Here is a 15905-nt window from a genome sequence, read left to right as displayed (position 1 = left end):
GTCCTACTTATCCCGCATTTCCAACTCCTTCTCTCTCATTAAGGTCTGTATTGTCATATCTTAATAATCTAGTAGATTTTTCAGTTCTGTTGGATAGCTACTCTTCAAAAGAGCTTCCCAGTTGGCTAAGCGGTAAAGAATCCACCTGCCAATGCAGGAAACATGGGTGTGCTCCTGGGTTGAGAAGATTCCCTGGAGAAAGAAAATGGTAACCCACTCCAGTATTGCCAAGGAAATAGCATGGACAGAGGAGCCTGGCAGACTAGTCCATAGGATGACTGAGCGACTAAACACCAACATAGGGGAGACCCAAACCTTCTGCAGCTGTCCACAATCCTGGGGACCTGTGCGCAGCATCTGATGAACTAATCAGGATGGCCTTTGAAATGAACATGGAACAGTCCTCTGCAATTGCCTGGCTTTTCTAATGCAGGAGTGACCAACACTTGCACTTGTAATGCATGAATAACACACAAAGGCGAAATCAAAAGTAATTCTCAGTCTCTTTATTGTGCAAAACCATCAACTGGGTGTGGAAGGATGCAGGAGGGTTAAGTGAGCTCCCATCCAGCGCCCACCACACAAAGGAAGTCTCAAACTTATGTTCTCCTTCCTCCCAATCTTCATAAACTAGGTAGATTATTCAGTAATCTTCAAAGAGAAAAGTCTGTGGTTAAAGGTTTTTCCTTGGGACCAGTCACAGGCTCACACTTTTTTAAATAGAGGCCACAGACTAAGCCAGAAGGGCCTAAAGGAGTAAGATTCCATGAGGGGAAAATCTCTGCACTAACTCTGCACCTTGGCCTGTTTATGTTAGGGTTTAATCTAGTCTAAGTAGGCTGCGTGGCGCCACCGTAAGGAATAACGAGACCAGAGCCGGATGGAGACGTCGGGCTGGCCCAGCTTGGAGGGCAAGCCTTCTCCACCCACCAGACAGGACCTTCCCCGCCTCCAGTGAAACAGCTGCAGCAGTTAGGGCCTTCCTAGAGGGCGCCTGTCATTGCCCTGGGTGCCTCTTAAAACTCAGAAGCGATGCCCTGCCCCATCTAGGCACAGCCAAACAGGGGAAACATAAATAAAGGCCCAGGCCTCAGGCGAGGCTTGTGGTTACAGAAAGGGCAAAGCCTCTGAGGTGCCTGGGACTGACAGAACAAGAAGCACTGAAGCAGGGATCCTATTTGTCCTTCTTGCTCTCCTCATCTGGCACGGCAGTGGGCACCGCGGCCACAGGCTGCTCCTCGGGGATCTTATCTCCAGCCTTTGACAGCTTCTTGGCCCGCTGGTAGAGCTCATTCAAGTTGAATTCTCGGATCACATTCTCCTGCGCAAAAGGGACGCAGGCATCAGATTCAAGTTGGAAGGGAGGGTGGTGTCTGGGAAGAAGTACAGTTGACCCTTGAACAGCGGTGTGGTTGAGGCACCAACCCTTTTGCACTCAAAAATCCACCTGCAACTTATAGTCAGCCTTCCATAACCACAGTCCCTCCCAATCTGTAGTTCCATGTGTGCGGATTCAACCAACCACATGGATCGTGCAATACTGCAGTTTTTACTGTTAAAAATATCCACACAAGCAGACCGACAAGTTCTGACTTGTGTGTGCAAGAGTCAATTGTATTTACACAGGCTAGGAAGGGAGGAAGCAAAGGACAGGAAGCTAACCCAGATCTCTTTTTTTTGGGTACCTGAAAAAGTCAATTAACATTCACCTATTACGTGCCGGTCACTGTGCCAAGAATTATAGCTACATTATTTAATGTAATCTGCAAAACAAAACCTGTAAACTAAATGTTACCCTCTCCAATTTACTGCCAAGGAAATAGACTATAAGGGCAAGAGCCACCAAGACTGAATCTTAACTAATAATCGTTCCCTACTACTAGACCGTCTGGCACATGGCAGAATAATTTGCTGAGTGAATCCAGGAATGAGACCTAATAATAGTCCACACTCTCAAAGCTTGTGGGCCAGTAGCAGAAACAGGAATCAAACCCAGGGTGGGCTCCAAACTGACCTGTTATACACCCTCCTGCAAACCACCTGCCCGCTCACATACCTCTGAGAACGTCCAAGAGACAGCCCGGCCCTTCTTGTCGATCTGCGGCCGCCGCATGACCTCCTTCCCACCTTGGAACAGGATCAGGGTAGGGAGTTGCTTGGTGAGGGGTGACGTGCTCACTTTGTACCTGCAGGATCCAGAAGGTTCTCTGTAAGTGCATCTGCGTGTATCCCCCCAAGGGACCCCCTGCCCAGGCCCTCACATACCGTGTACTAACGTCAGTGTAGCGTCCAACGTCCACCTTCCCAAAATTCAGCCCCGTACAGTTGTACCTGGGAGGAATGTATTGTTTCACATGAGAGAGAAGGAATCCATGAAGCCGAGGTACACGTATCAGGGTGGGGCGGGAGTGCCTTTGGCCGCAGTGTGCAAAAACCAAGGCCAAACCAATGAGAGGGAAGGAGTAACTTCTACCATCCCTCCCTTTGTCCCACTCACTTGAGCGAGAGGTCAGCGTAGATAGGGGCAAATGACTGGCAGTCACTAGACCAGTTGGCAAAGAACTCCACGATCCAAGTGACCCTCTTGTCCCGCTCCAGCTCCTCCTACCACACAGAGAGGAAATGGTGAGCTGGATTACACAGGCTCCTGGAAGATTCAGACTTCAGCACCCAATTCCTCATCTCGACTTCCCCATACCTGTGTAGACCCCAAAATGAACCATGGTGCCCTTGATTCTCCTCTGGAGCCCACAGTGAACCAGTGCCCTTGACTTCCATTCAGAAACATGGCTGTTCCTCTAAGTAATGAGCGCAATGCCAAAATCACCCCCAAGGGACCCAAGGAACAGGGAAGAAGACTACTCACATCAATGGTTTTGTCACTGAAGTACTTGATGTACTCAGGGCCCATATACAGGGGGGGTTTGCAGGTCATCAGGAACACTAAACACAGAAACAGGATGTCACAGGTGTTAACTACAGAGTGGCACTTGCCATCCATCTCTGTAAGGATTACGTCACATGCGCCCGCAGCTGCCGACCTTCAACACCCCCTGAAGGAGCCCAGGGTGGAGAGCAGAAACGAGGCACCCTGTGCTCAGGGAAAAACTGGCAGGACAGGTCTTCCGATAGTTACATATTCTCAGGAGCCGATTTTATGAGCCCAGTTCATGTATCTCCTCACATCTAGAAAAGCACTAAAATCCTTCATGGTGACCACAGCTTCTCGTGATTGGCAGAAAGCTTCATGAGACTAGCACACACTTTCTATAAAAAATAAACGCTGACTGCATGTACTCCCCCCTCGCCAAAATCACATATATACTGTCCTTTCCTCCTGCCTCTTTGGAACAGTTTCTCAGAGCTAACTGAGGTGCTGTCTCCGAGCCTGCAGTCCTCATTCTGCCCCAATTAAAACTTCACTTGCAGCTCTCATGCTGCACATTTTAAGTCAACACAGGAAACATATAAGGCCTTGAGTGGGGGATTTACTATCAAACCAACCTAAAGATTTCAAGTCCCAAAGAGTACACTTTGTAGACATACACAGACACGTTCCTTTCCTCTTAAAATACAATCTCTGTAGGTTCTTATCATCTGAGCTTCACACAATTAATTAGGTATAAGCTATGGAAGACAGGTATGGAGAACCTGGTTTGGTGCTGGAATTTGGTTCCCACGACCAAGTCTTACAGTCTCCTTACCTATGCAGAGTGTGATGTAAAGCAGGCCCATACGAATATCCAGGCGGAAGAAAAGAATTGCATTGGCCACCTTACTGAACATGAAGATGTTGCCTATATGCTGTTCCACGGTGACTGAAACACAAGGATGTCAGAGGTCAGGCTGGGGTGCGTGCTCCCACGTTCTATTATTTGTCCCTCTCCTCGGAATACTTTGACATGGGAGGGGGGAAGGGGATAAAAGTCTAAGGTCAAATTCAGCCTTGGTACAGAATGAGGGACAAGTTCACCAAATGATGCCCCTCTCATAACATGAGAGAAAGACTCCGGGGGTCGTCGGTCCGAACCGTGAGAGACTGAGAAGCGGGAAACTACACTTACTGGACCTGCGGTTCTTCATCATCACGATGGCACTGAGAAACATCAGGATCTCTACTTCTCTCTGGAACAGAATCAGACCATCAGGAATGCCATGAACAGAAATCATTTGGGAGGCCGAGGGAGCCAAATATGTGACAAAAACCAACAGAGAAAAAACTAACAAAGATCCAAACTGGGAACAGTAACAGCAGAGAAATAACTGGAGCCAGCTGAGGAGCAGTGTTGGCTTCCCAGGCGGCACTAGTGGTAAAGAACTTAGCTGCCAATGCAGGAGACACAAGAGAGACGGGTTTAATCCCTGGATCGGGACGATCCCCTGGAGGAGGGCATGGCAACCCACTCTGGTATTCTTGCCTGGAGAATCCCATGGACAGGGGAGCCTAGAGGGCTACAGTCCTTGGGGTCGCAGAGAGTCAGACACGACTGAAGTGACTTAGCAAGCACAAGGGGTAGTGGGGAAAACACCAGTCAGAAGATCCAGGTTCCAGTTCTACCCCTACCACAAACTGCCTGTTGCCTTTGTTAAGTTGCAAAGCACTTAACGTGGGAGCGAGCACTGGCTTCCCTGACTGAGGATTAAAGAAGATAAGAGGTATGAAGCAGTTACATAAAGTATACGGTGTAAAACTGTAAGATACTACAATCACCTCAGCGTGACCCTGGTAAAATAAAACTTTTCCAGGTAAACTTTCTCAATCATGTCCATCAATACAACAGATGGTTATTCCATTTGTTTGGTTTTAAGTTACAACATTCCTCACCACCTCATATTCATTGTGATAATCCATGCACCTTGAATGTAATTTGAGAGCTGAAGGCCTTTCAAACCTCTCAAAGGTACTTTTCAGTACCACTAGTTTACTGTTCTTTCTGACCTTCCAGAAGGTAAGTTCCATGTGAGTCAGGTGACACAAACAAGGTAACTTCAAAGAGCAAAGACTGGAACGAAGAGTAACAAGGAATTCATGAGAGATCACACACGGGGAGGGCCTTCCGTGGACTGCAGGGTTTGAGGCTTTCCATACCTTTCTTAGGCATACAGGGTCCAAATCACTATTACAGACAGAACCAATTAACTGTGATTTACGGTCAGCAATCAGGGACCTAGTTTTTAGCCTCAATCTCCAACAAAAAGTAACTGACCGGATTTAGCAATGGGTATCGGAAGTGGGAGGGTAGGGAATATGACAGGCCTTACTAAATATTCCACCTGAATAGAAATTAGGAAGAGTTTTCAAGAATGAAACTGGCTGTAAAAGTGGCTTTTATAATTATGGAAAGATGATTTAAAAGAGAATTATGCCCAATCAGGAGACCAAAGACAGGACTAAAAGGAATATACTCTAAAGACATAGACATATAGAACAGTCTTTGGGACTCTGTGGGAGAGGGTGAAGGTGGGATGATTGGGGAGAATGGCATTGTAGCATGTATATTAGCATATGTGACCAGTCCAGGTTCGACGCATGATGCAGGATGCCTGGGGCTGGTGCACGGGAATGACATGGGGGGAGGATATGGGGAGGAGGGAGGTGGGAGGGGGGTTCGGGAGGGAGAGCACATGTACACCCGGGGCGGATTCATGTCAATGTATCGCAAAACCAACCAATATATTAATGAAAGGTAATTTGCCTCCAATAAAATAAATTAAAATTTAAAAAAAAAAAAAAAAAAGACAGAATGGGTCTGTGGTAAATACCAGCCATGCATACTCCAGACCTTACTTCCTTTTTCTCCTGGACATACCACATCTGGGGAGAACTGTGTGACCAGCACTCATAAATGCACTGTAAGCAGAAGCGATGCGCCACTTCTGTGCCCAGGCAGTTAAAAAAGGGGATGCACGTTCCTGCAGGACAGCTTTCTTTCTCCACCTGCTGGCATGATGCTGGGACGATCTTAAGGCCATCAGTAGAAGACAGGATGAGCCTGGGTTCCAGAATAACTGCATAAACAAGAGCTCCCTTGGTTGTCTGCTTGTTTAGTCACTGTTTCAAACTTTTTTTAAAGCTAATTTTATCTTTACTTGTATTTGGCTGTGCCAGGCCTTCGTTGCTAGGCAGGCTTTTCCGTCATGGGGGTGAGCAGGCTTCTTCCCACTGCGGTGGCCCCCTCGTTGCAGCGCACGGGCTCTAGGGCACGGGGCTTCAGTAAATGCCGCAGGTGGGCTCAGTGGGTGCAGCTCCCGGGCTCCAGAGCACAGGCTCAGGAGCTGTGTGCACCGGCTGAGCTGCTCCACAGCAAGTGGAATCCTTCCTGACCGGGGATCAAACCTGTGTCTCTTGCACTGACAGTTGGATTCTTTACCACTGAGTAATCAGCGTAGCCCTGTTTCAAACTTTTTATTAAGGAAATTTTCAAACATACACCAAATTAGAGGGGACACTGAAGGGTGGCAGTATATGCCGCTCCCAAGTGTGCCATTTTGGCATAAGGATTATTTTGAGTCTAAAGGCAACTGATGAGAAGTAAAATAAAGAAAAGCTCCATGCCCTTCCCTTACGTGTCTAAGAGTAGGACAAAAATTTACCTTCTCTACCAAGGACAAAACTAATCAGGGGAGATAACTTTAGATGCTATCAGCCTGGAGATAGCACCAGAGGGATCTACGCAACAAATGAGCCTTTACCTACCGTTAGTTTACCTTTCCAATTTTCAGCTCCTGCAAACCTAAAACTCTTTCCTTCTTCATCCTGACATTTCTCCACAAATTTATTGTTCTTTGTTGAAGATGCCATATAAGCTGGAATTCTAAGCCTCTTTGTCAGTGATTTTTCCCTGGGTATATCCCTTGAACACAGTTACACATGTAAATAAATTTATTTGTATTTTAATTGACTTCAATCAGTCTTTTATTACAGTAGTCTCAGGCAAGACCTCAGAAGGGCAAAGGGAAAATTATTTTCCGCCTCCTGCAAGACCGTAGTAAACCCCTAATACTCAGTTTCAATAGTAATATTTTGCCAATATGGCAAAATATTTCATCTACGCTACCCATTTCTTTTGCTGGAGAAACTTAAAAGCAAATTGCAACTATATTATTTCAACTGTAAGATTTCAGTACATATTGCTTACAGATAAGAACTTCTTTCTTAAACTAAAATGCCATTCTCATATCTAACAAAATTAATATCACTGCCTCGCTGTTCTCTAATGCTCGGCCCTCATTCAGATTCAAAGGGTGTAGGTGTATGTGCTTGCTCATTCAGCCCTGCCTGACTCTTTGCACGTCCACGCACTGAAACCCACCAGGCTCCTCCGTCCATGGGATTTCCCAGGCAAGAATGCCGGAATAGGTTGCCATTTCCTTCTGCAGGGGATCTTCCCAACCCAGGGATCAAACCCAAGTCTCTGCACTGGCAAGTAGACTCTTTACTGCTGAGCCACCAGGGAAGTCACATCCTTGCTAACATTGTTTACCTTAATATTGTAACATCCAAATCACCAGGGTAAATGAGTAAAACACAGATTTTCCAGGAAAACAAACAGTTACAAATACTACATAGTTAAAACTGAGTAAAAAGAAAACATAACACTCTCCAGTATTTTGCATATAATTAGGGAAGAGTACTCAGAGAAATTAACTGCATAAAAAGTCCCTTTTATAAAATCTTTATTTCCATCCACTTATGTTTGAGTCTTATTTTGGTTAAAGCGGGATAGATACAAATAGGATCTTTTGAAGAAGATGGCTACATCAGAGCTAATGAATAACACTGGGACAGGATAGAGTATGAAAAAGTGTGGGGTGAAGAATAAAAGTAAGGAAGCAGGTTCTGTTAAAGATCAAGACTCATTTGGGGCTTTGAAAAAAACACAAAAACTCAGGTGACTGTCTTTCCTCAGAACATGTATGTGGCTATTCAGCAGAGGGCAGAATTTCAACTTATTTAACACTTTTTTTTTTTCCCCTTAAAGCATGCAGAATCTTAGGTCCCTGATCAGGGATGGAACCCAGGCCCCCTGCAAGGGAAGCGCAGAGTCTTAACCCCTGGACCACCAGGGAAGCCCCTCAAGTTGTTTTTCTGTGTGGTCCCTCCATTCCAGCTCAGGGAGGACTGCAAGAGGCTTGAGATAAATTTCTTTACAAGGTTTTCTTTTTTTCTTACCATTCCATTTCCATGGGCGTAACAATTCTATTTATTTTTACATCCGCAGTATGCGGCACAGGGCCCAGCACACAGTCCTCCCTGTGAGCCTGTTAACTTAGTTTTAAGAAATGGCTGTGTGCTGTTACCATGGCCGAAGAGTGGTTGCAGATCCTTGTCGCTCACTAGTTGTGTGACCTGGGACGAGTCTCCTAACCACGCCAAGATCCGTCTCTTCATCAATAAAATGAGAATACTACAACTACTGCTCGCCTCGTTCAGCTCACTGGTTCCTCAACAGGCTTTACTGCCGAGCAACGCTGGGAGAGCGCGCGGTGCGGGGGTCGGGCGTGGACGGGCGGCGGGAAGGAGCCCGCACTCAAAAGGCAGACGGCGCAGACTGCTGGGCGAGCCAACCGGCGGCTTCTCACCCCGCACGGGCGCGGGTTCAGGCTCGCTAGCAGTCCACGCCCTGCACTCTTAGTATTCGGTCTAGTGCGCTAAGAGGCCCGGAACCCGAGGCGTTCTCAAGACGGTCGGCCTCGGGGCTCCGGGCTGCGACCACCAGGGCGGGGACAGGCAAGGTCGCGGGGTCCCGAGGCGGGGGTCGCTCACCCAGTCAAAGTCACACGGGTTGCCGTCTTCGCGTTGCGTGGGGAGACTTTCGCAGACAGGGGGCAGCTTCCTCACAAGCAGGAAGGCGGCAGAGAGCAGGGCTGACAAAAAGTAGTAAGGTCGGGCCAGCCATCGTGAAAGTCGCGGTACCGAATACACCAGAGCAATCAAAGGCGCTAGGACCGCCATCTTTCCGGCCCCCTGAGGCGCCGGCGGCTCTCTTCGGCTTCCGTAGGTCTGGTCCCGCCTCTCTCACCATTAAAGGTTTCCATTGGGCCAAGTGTCAGATGCCCCGCCTCTGGACCCGGACCTAGATCTTTGATTGGCCCCTACGTCAAGTAAGGAAAGTAAGAAAGGGACTTGATACGTTATTGGTTAACCTAGCTGTCGCTTTTTCTACCTAAGTCATCTCATTGGTTAAGCGATTGCGGCGAGCGGAGGCCTCGGAGAATTTAATACAGTTAAGGAGTATTTCCGGAACGTTCTCAGAAAGCGACGGAAGTCGTTGCCGGAAGAAGGTAGGCAGGGCCAGAGGCAGTCCAATGGTAAACGGCTCCTGGAGGAAAAGGGCGGTACCCCGTGGAAAGATTAACCAATGAGAATCATTAACGCCAGACACCGGGACGGTGCCGGGGCGGAGGGGGACGATGGAGAATTTCACGGCGCTGTTCGGGGCCCAGGCTGACCCGCCACCTCCCCCAGCGGCGCTCGGCTTCGGACCCGGGAAGCCGCCCCCTCCGCCGCCGCCGCCTCCGGGCGGGGGGCCGGGCCCGGCCCCGCCCCCGACCGCCGCCTCGGCCCCTCCCGGGAGCGACAAGTCTGCGGCAGGCTGCGGCCCCTTCTACCTTATGAGGGAGCTGCCAGGTGAGTGCGAGGCCGAAGCCGGCCAATCAGATCGCCGCGAGGTGGGGCTGGGCGTGGCTCCTGGCCGCCGAGGGAGGTGAGGGGGGCCCGCGCGGCGCGTGCGGGGATTTCGGAGCTCCGTGTCGGAAAGGACTGCGAGTTCACGGCCAAAGGCACGACAGGAACTCTCGGGATGGACTGGGAATGAGAAGAATGGGTCTCTGTGGCCGCCTTCTACGCTCCGCCTTGCCTCTGACTCTGACGGTGGTTTTATGACTCCCTAAAAATTACCCCCTGCCGGTTCAGACGGTAGAGTCCGCCTGCAATGCGGGAGACCTGGTTTTGATCCTTCAGGCGGGAGGATCCCCTGGAGAAAGGAAAGGCTACCCACTCCAGTATCCCTGTTTGGAAAATTACATGGACGGAAGAGCCTGGCGGGCTACGGTCGATGGGGTCGCAGAGAGTCGGACACGACTGAGCGGCTAACTCTGAAAAAGCACCCAGAGTTCGAGTTTGGAATTTGAGAGTCCTGATTTAACATCCTTGCGGACCTAGTTCCAAATCTGGTTCCGACTTCCTGTTGGTTTGTTGCCTTCCTTTTTCTCTGGGCCTGGGCCTTTCCTCGTCTGTTGGAACAAGTGAATAGAACTGAACCAGATTCTTTAATTCAAAAAATTATTTCGTTGAGCACCTACTCTATGTACCAAGGGGTGTTGTACACTGAAGATACAGCTGTGAACAAAGCTGCAAGATCCTTGCCTGTTTGGGAGTTTACGTGCCCATGGAGGAGGCAAGAGGTAACAGGGTGAAATCACATAGCAGTTATGGCTGTAGGAAAAAAAAAAATGTGATAAAGATTTAAAGAAGCGGAACTGCTTTAGCTAGAGTGATCAGAGAAGCTCTGTTGATTAGGTTACCTTAGAGTTAAAATGTAAGCGCAGAGAAAGAGCTAGCCATTTATGAGTGAGAGAAGGAATAACTGGATCCAAAAAAAAATTGAAATCAACAGCCCCAGTGTGAGAAAAGTCTCGTAATGTTTGAGGGACAGAAGGTCAGTTGGACTCCAGTGAAGTGAACAGAGGAGTGATGGGAGATAAAGTGAGAGTGGTAGGCAGAGGCCTGTATTAGACATTTAGATTTTAACATATTATTGACCATAAACATGTCAATACATTTTTTAGAGAGTGAAACCATTAACATCACCGTGGGAAGTTGAAGAGTGACGCATCATGAAATTTTGAGTGAAGAAAAATTTTTCAGTGAATTTTATGCAGATCCTTCCTCTTATTGTCCAAGCAACATATTTACTAGTGTCTCAGAAGATGGTCGTCGTTCCGAATATAGTTCTAATTCAGGCGATGTGACTGTTAGACTAACAAAGATACAAAAACCTTAGTGATTGTTTTCTGATATGCAAAGTGAAAATGAAACTCTTGGTGCTGGAGAAAACTTTACAGGTGTGTCAGCTGTAACTATTGAATGTAATAATGCAAAGTGGTAGTGAAATAGCTAAATTAATTATTGCGTTCGTTTCAGTAAAGAAAGAGGCGGTTTGGACTAGGCGATAGCAATGGAGGAAAGAAGTAATGGATGCAGGATAAATGTTAGAGGTGGAACTGACGGGAATGAAGGATTGAATATAAAAGTGGGAGAGGGGAATTGAGGAGGATTCTGAATTTTTGGCTTGAAGAACAGGTTGATGGTAGTGCTGAGGTCAGGAAAGAACAAGTGTGAGGAGGCGGAAATCACGAGTCATTTTAGACATGTTAGTCTCAGGGACGTCTTTCAGTTCATCCCACATCCATAGCTTTGACTGTACGGACCTTTATCGGCAAAATGATGTCTCTGCTCTTTTAAAATGCTATCTAGGTTTGTCATAGCTTTCCATTCAAGAAGTAAGCGTCTTTTGATTTCATGGCTGCAGTCCCCATCTGCAGTGATTTTGGAGCCCAAGAAAATAAAGTCTGTCACTGCCTCCCGTTTTTCGCCTTCTGTTTGCCATGATCTTAGTTTTCTGAATATTGAGTTTTAAGCCAACTTTTTCACTCTCCTTCACCCTCATCAAGAGGCTCTGCTGTTGCTCTTCACTTTCTGCTGTTAGAGTGGTGTCATCTGTCTGAGCTTGTTGCTCTTTATTCCAGCAGTCTTGATTCCTGCTAGTGATGTTTCAGTGAGATGTTTATACGTTCACCCACGAACGCAAGTCGAAGGAATTTGAGCTTTTTCCTGAGGGAATGGGAAACCATCAAGATTTTTGAAGTGAGTACAGCTTCTAAAGATATTTGGAGAATACGGGTGCCTTGTACTAAAATAAAGGAACCATGAGTGAGGTGGGAAGATTTGGAGTTTAAAAAAGAATGCCCTGACAGTCCAGTGGTTAGGGCGCCATACTTCTGCAGTGGGTTTGATCCCTGGTCAGGGAACTTAAATCCCATAAGCCTCCTGGTGCAGAAAAAAAAAAAAAAAAAAAACGAAAATTGAGTCTGCAGTGAATTAAGAGAATGTTGGAAATGGAAGATTAGTTTTCAGGAGTGGTATCAGGACTGAGGAGAGAGATTTATAAATCATCTTCATAGAACTGATGGGCAAAACAGAACATTGGATGGATTCTTTTAGGTTAAAGGATTTAGAAAAAGCACAGAGTGGGAAAAAACGGAAGGAGAAAGTGCTGATACGAAAGGTACTGGGTCCCGGAGCCTCCTGCCATGACATGGACCACTCTTCAGCGACAGCCGGCGTGGAAGACAACGGAGCAGAAGAGGGTAAGGCCTGTCAGTAGGGAGGAAAAACACGTTGTTCACTGAGCATCAGTGACATGTGAATGAACAAGGCATTTTTCTCAGCCCACAGTGGGTTGATAGCTCAGAAGCTGAGTTTTCTCAAGTGAATGATTATAAACAAGTCACTTTTGTCATTTGTACCCCAAGTGTTCATCATAACTAGACTATGAAATTGTAAGGTTAGATATTTCTACCCTCACCACTGGACCCTAGTTAAATTACTAAGAGGAGAGTGAAAAAGCTGGCTTGAAATGCAACATTCAAAAAAACGAAGATCGTGGCATCCAGTCCTATCACTTCATGGCAAATAGAAGGGAGAAAAGTGGAAGCAGTGACAGATTTTGTTTTCCTGAGCTCCAAAATCACTGCAGATGGTGACTGCAGCCATGAAAGTAAAAGTCACTTGCTCCTTGGAAGGACAGGTGTGGCAAACCTAGGCAATATACCAAAAAGCAGAGACATCACTTTGCCGACAAAGGTCTGTCTAGTCGAGGCTATGGTTTTTTCAGTGGTCATGTATGGATGTGAGTCAGACGTAAAGAAAGCTGAGCACTAAAGAACTGATGCTTTTGAACTGTGGTGCTGGAGAAGACTCTTGAGAGTCCCTTGGACTGCACGGAGATCCAGCCAGTCCATCTTAAAGGAGATAAACCCTGAATATTCATTGGAAGGAGTGATGCTAAAGCTGAAGCTCCAATACTTTGGCCACGTGATACGAAGAGCCAATTCATTGGAAAAGACCCTGATGCTGGGAAAGATTGAAGGCACAAGGGCGGCAGAGGATGAGATAGTTAGATGGCATCACTGACTCAATGGCCATGAGTCTGAGCAAACTCCAGGAGACAGTGAAGGACAGGGAAGCCTGGCATGCTGCGGTTCATGGGGTCTTAAAGAGTTGGACACAACTTAGTAACTGAATGGCAACAAGAGCAATTCTTTGAAAAAAGTCAGCCATGAAATGTTTATACTGATGATGTCTTCCGCTTATATACTTTATACTTTTCAATATGTTTTCATTTGAACCTTGAAAAAAAATTAAGTGTGAATATGATAGCTTTTATTGCATTCCATAGATAAGCAGAAACAGGCATATAAAGGATTTCAATTTTAGTTGCCCAACTTCTAATCAAACATTTCTTTTTTCTAGGCAGAGCTGTCATATTTGGTATTATAGGAAGAGTAAAGATGGTGGTAACAAAAGTTATCAGCAATAGCTAGAAAAATCTGTTTTTCTCTGTAAAGGTGACTGGAGTTTCTTGCTAGTTTGAAAAAAAAAGGAAGCAAGACACTCACACCACTGGGTTATAGTCGGCTTTAAGGTTGGTTGTAGCTGACCTGTGAGGCTTTATTATTCTTGTCACAGCCAAAACTATTAATTTCCCATTTCCCATTAGCATATTGATGAAACACAGAGCAGTGTTTAGCAGATTATAAGCACCGTATACGTTATTACTGTGGTTAGACTGAGTGTCTCCTTCATTGAGTTAAAACGGTTTCTACCGCTGCCTATTTGGATTTTTGCCTATTTTTTCTTCTCATTCCAACCTGCTGCTGCTTGTACTATATACTCCTATAGTATAGTAGTTTTAGTGTTTGTTATATGTTATTATTTACTGCTATTTCTTACTCAAAAATAACTTTTCTTTATTGGTAATTTTAACTTAAAAGATTCTTATTTAGGTTAAAATATAGTCTTTTACTTTCCCTTCTAGGTCAGTGAATTAAAACAAAAAAATTCTCTATTCTTGGAAAAGCCCCTGATGCTGGGAAAGATTGTGGGCGGGAGGAGAAGGGGGCGACAGAGGATGAGACGGTTGGACGGCAGCACCTACTGAGTGGCATCAACTTGAGCAAGCTCCGGGAGGCAGTGCAGGACGGGGTCACAGGGTCAGACGCGATCAAGCGGCTGCACAGTGGCTCTTGGATCTGATCCTCCTACTGTCCCCACTCCCTGTGTCCCCAGGCAGCAGCGAGCTGACAGGCAGCACCAACCTGATCACACACTACAGCCTGGAGCACGCCTATCATAAATTCTGCGGGAAGAAGGTGAAGGAGAAGCTGAGCAACTTTCTGCCCGACCTGCCCGGGATGATCGATCTGCCTGGGTCCCAGGACAACAGCAGCCTGCGCTCCCTCATCGAGAAGCCCCCTATCCTCGGGGGCTCTTTCAATCCCATCACAGGGACCATGCTGGCGGGCTTCCGCCTGCATACCGGCCCGGTGCGTGCCCTCCTGGGGAGGAAGGGGGCAGGGGGAGGCCCGAAGGCTTTGCGGTGCTGTTCCTCCCCACGTCTGCCCCCCCTAAGGTGCTGCACAGAGCAGATGACCGGAAGGGGCGCCCTCTGCTCACCCAGCCCTCCCTTTGGCTCCTTCAGTTGCCGGAGCAGTGCCGCCTGATGCATATTCAGCCGCCGAAGAAGAAGAATAAGCAGAAGCACAAACAGAGCCGCACCCAGGACCCTGTCCCCCCAGGTAAGAAGCGGTTCTCATCAGAGCTGGAAAGCCAGGCGCTCTGAATCTGGTTTGACCTTCCTCAGTTAAAAGCTCAGTTAAGTTCCTCACGAGCCCCGGACTCCCTGCTTCTTAGAGAAGAAGCTGACATAATGCAGCCCCTGGGCAGACAGGAACTCAGGCCAGGGCTTCAGCGGAGCCTCTGAACGTGTCCTGGTCACGCAGAGAGAAGCGGTGGCCCTGGACTAGGGGTTTTCCTCGCGTCCCAGAGTTCCAGCGGTCCAGAATTCGGGGCCCGACCCATGACGGGCACCTCTGTCTCCCCCAGAGACGCCGTCTGATTCAGATCACAAGAAGAAGAAAAAGAAAAAAGAAGAGGACCCTGAGCGGAAGAGGAAGAAGAAGGAAAAGAAGAAGAAGAAGGTATGGTGCCGCCCCCGTGGCCGCAGCCCGAGCCCCCGCCTCACCCAGGGCCTCGGTTGAGCCTCGTCCTCTTCCTCTGCCCTCCTTTCCTTCCAGAACCGACACAGCCCGGAGCACCCCGGGATGGGCAGCTCTCAGGCTAGCAGCAGCAGCAGCCTCCGCTAAGGGGCTGGCGGACCCTGCCAGGAGGACTTCCCTGCTGGGCCGGAGGCGGCCCGGGTCAGCACCGGGTTGCAGGGGTGGAAGCCGCTCGGCCGGAGGAGCTGAAAGGGAGACGGACCAGGCTCCCGGCGGCCTCCGCCCGCCTCGCTTTCTCGCGGACACCTCTTCCCCTCCCAGGAAGCTTTCTGTTCACCTCTGTGTGCCGTTTGTCTGATGTAGGACTTGGTCTGATTTGTAAGGATTTTTATTCTCTTAAAATTGGCATTTATCAAACTGGCTGAAGCATGGCTGCCTGTCAGGAGGTAAGTGCCTTTTTCCATGGGAGTCAGGGTGTAAGCCAAGGCGTGCTGAGGTCTGAGGGGGCTCAGACCTTGTGTGCCATGGTTTCCTCAGCAGGCGGGGCAGCCGCCCGAGACCAGGGAGCAGGGTCCAGAAGCGGAGCGTGCTGACACCTTTCTGCCCCAGACTCGTTACCACCC

The 15905-nt window shown here is 48.0% G+C and overlaps 2 protein-coding genes across 3 annotated transcripts; one reads left to right on the top strand and one right to left on the bottom strand.

The window, feature by feature from the left end:
- Positions 1-491: 491 nt before the first annotated feature.
- TMX2 (thioredoxin related transmembrane protein 2) lies at positions 492-9006 on the bottom strand. The gene is made up of 8 exons (XM_055424163.2): positions 8768-9006; positions 4065-4125; positions 3705-3818; positions 2867-2943; positions 2498-2604; positions 2266-2331; positions 2057-2186; positions 492-1321 (listed from the first exon to the last, which is right to left on the bottom strand). Exons 1-8 carry the CDS (start codon positions 8954-8956, stop codon positions 1175-1177), a joined length of 891 nt encoding a protein of 296 aa, XP_055280138.2. The 5' UTR covers positions 8957-9006; the 3' UTR covers positions 492-1174.
- Positions 9007-9361: 355 nt separating this feature from the next.
- Positions 9362-15702, top strand: MED19 (mediator complex subunit 19). Of its 2 annotated transcripts, none has more exons than XM_055424164.2 (5): positions 9362-9631; positions 14354-14610; positions 14766-14862; positions 15170-15264; positions 15361-15702. In XM_055424164.2, exons 1-5 carry the CDS (start codon positions 9415-9417, stop codon positions 15427-15429), a joined length of 735 nt encoding a protein of 244 aa, XP_055280139.1. In that variant the 5' UTR covers positions 9362-9414; the 3' UTR covers positions 15430-15702. The 2 variants fall into 2 exon arrangements, with proteins under 2 accessions (XP_055280139.1, XP_055280140.2); XM_055424165.2 differs by lacking the exon at positions 9362-9631 and adding an exon at positions 12071-12372.
- The last annotated feature ends 203 nt before the right edge of the window (positions 15703-15905 follow it).

This window comes from Moschus berezovskii, chromosome 14 (assembly GCF_049115385.1).
Source record: "Moschus berezovskii isolate FMDL1 chromosome 14, NW_MosBer_1.0, whole genome shotgun sequence".
Classification (NCBI taxonomy): domain Eukaryota; kingdom Metazoa; phylum Chordata; class Mammalia; order Artiodactyla; family Moschidae; genus Moschus; species Moschus berezovskii.
The sequence above is the reverse complement of the archived record's forward strand: the minus strand, read 5'-3'. Positions and strand labels throughout refer to the sequence as shown.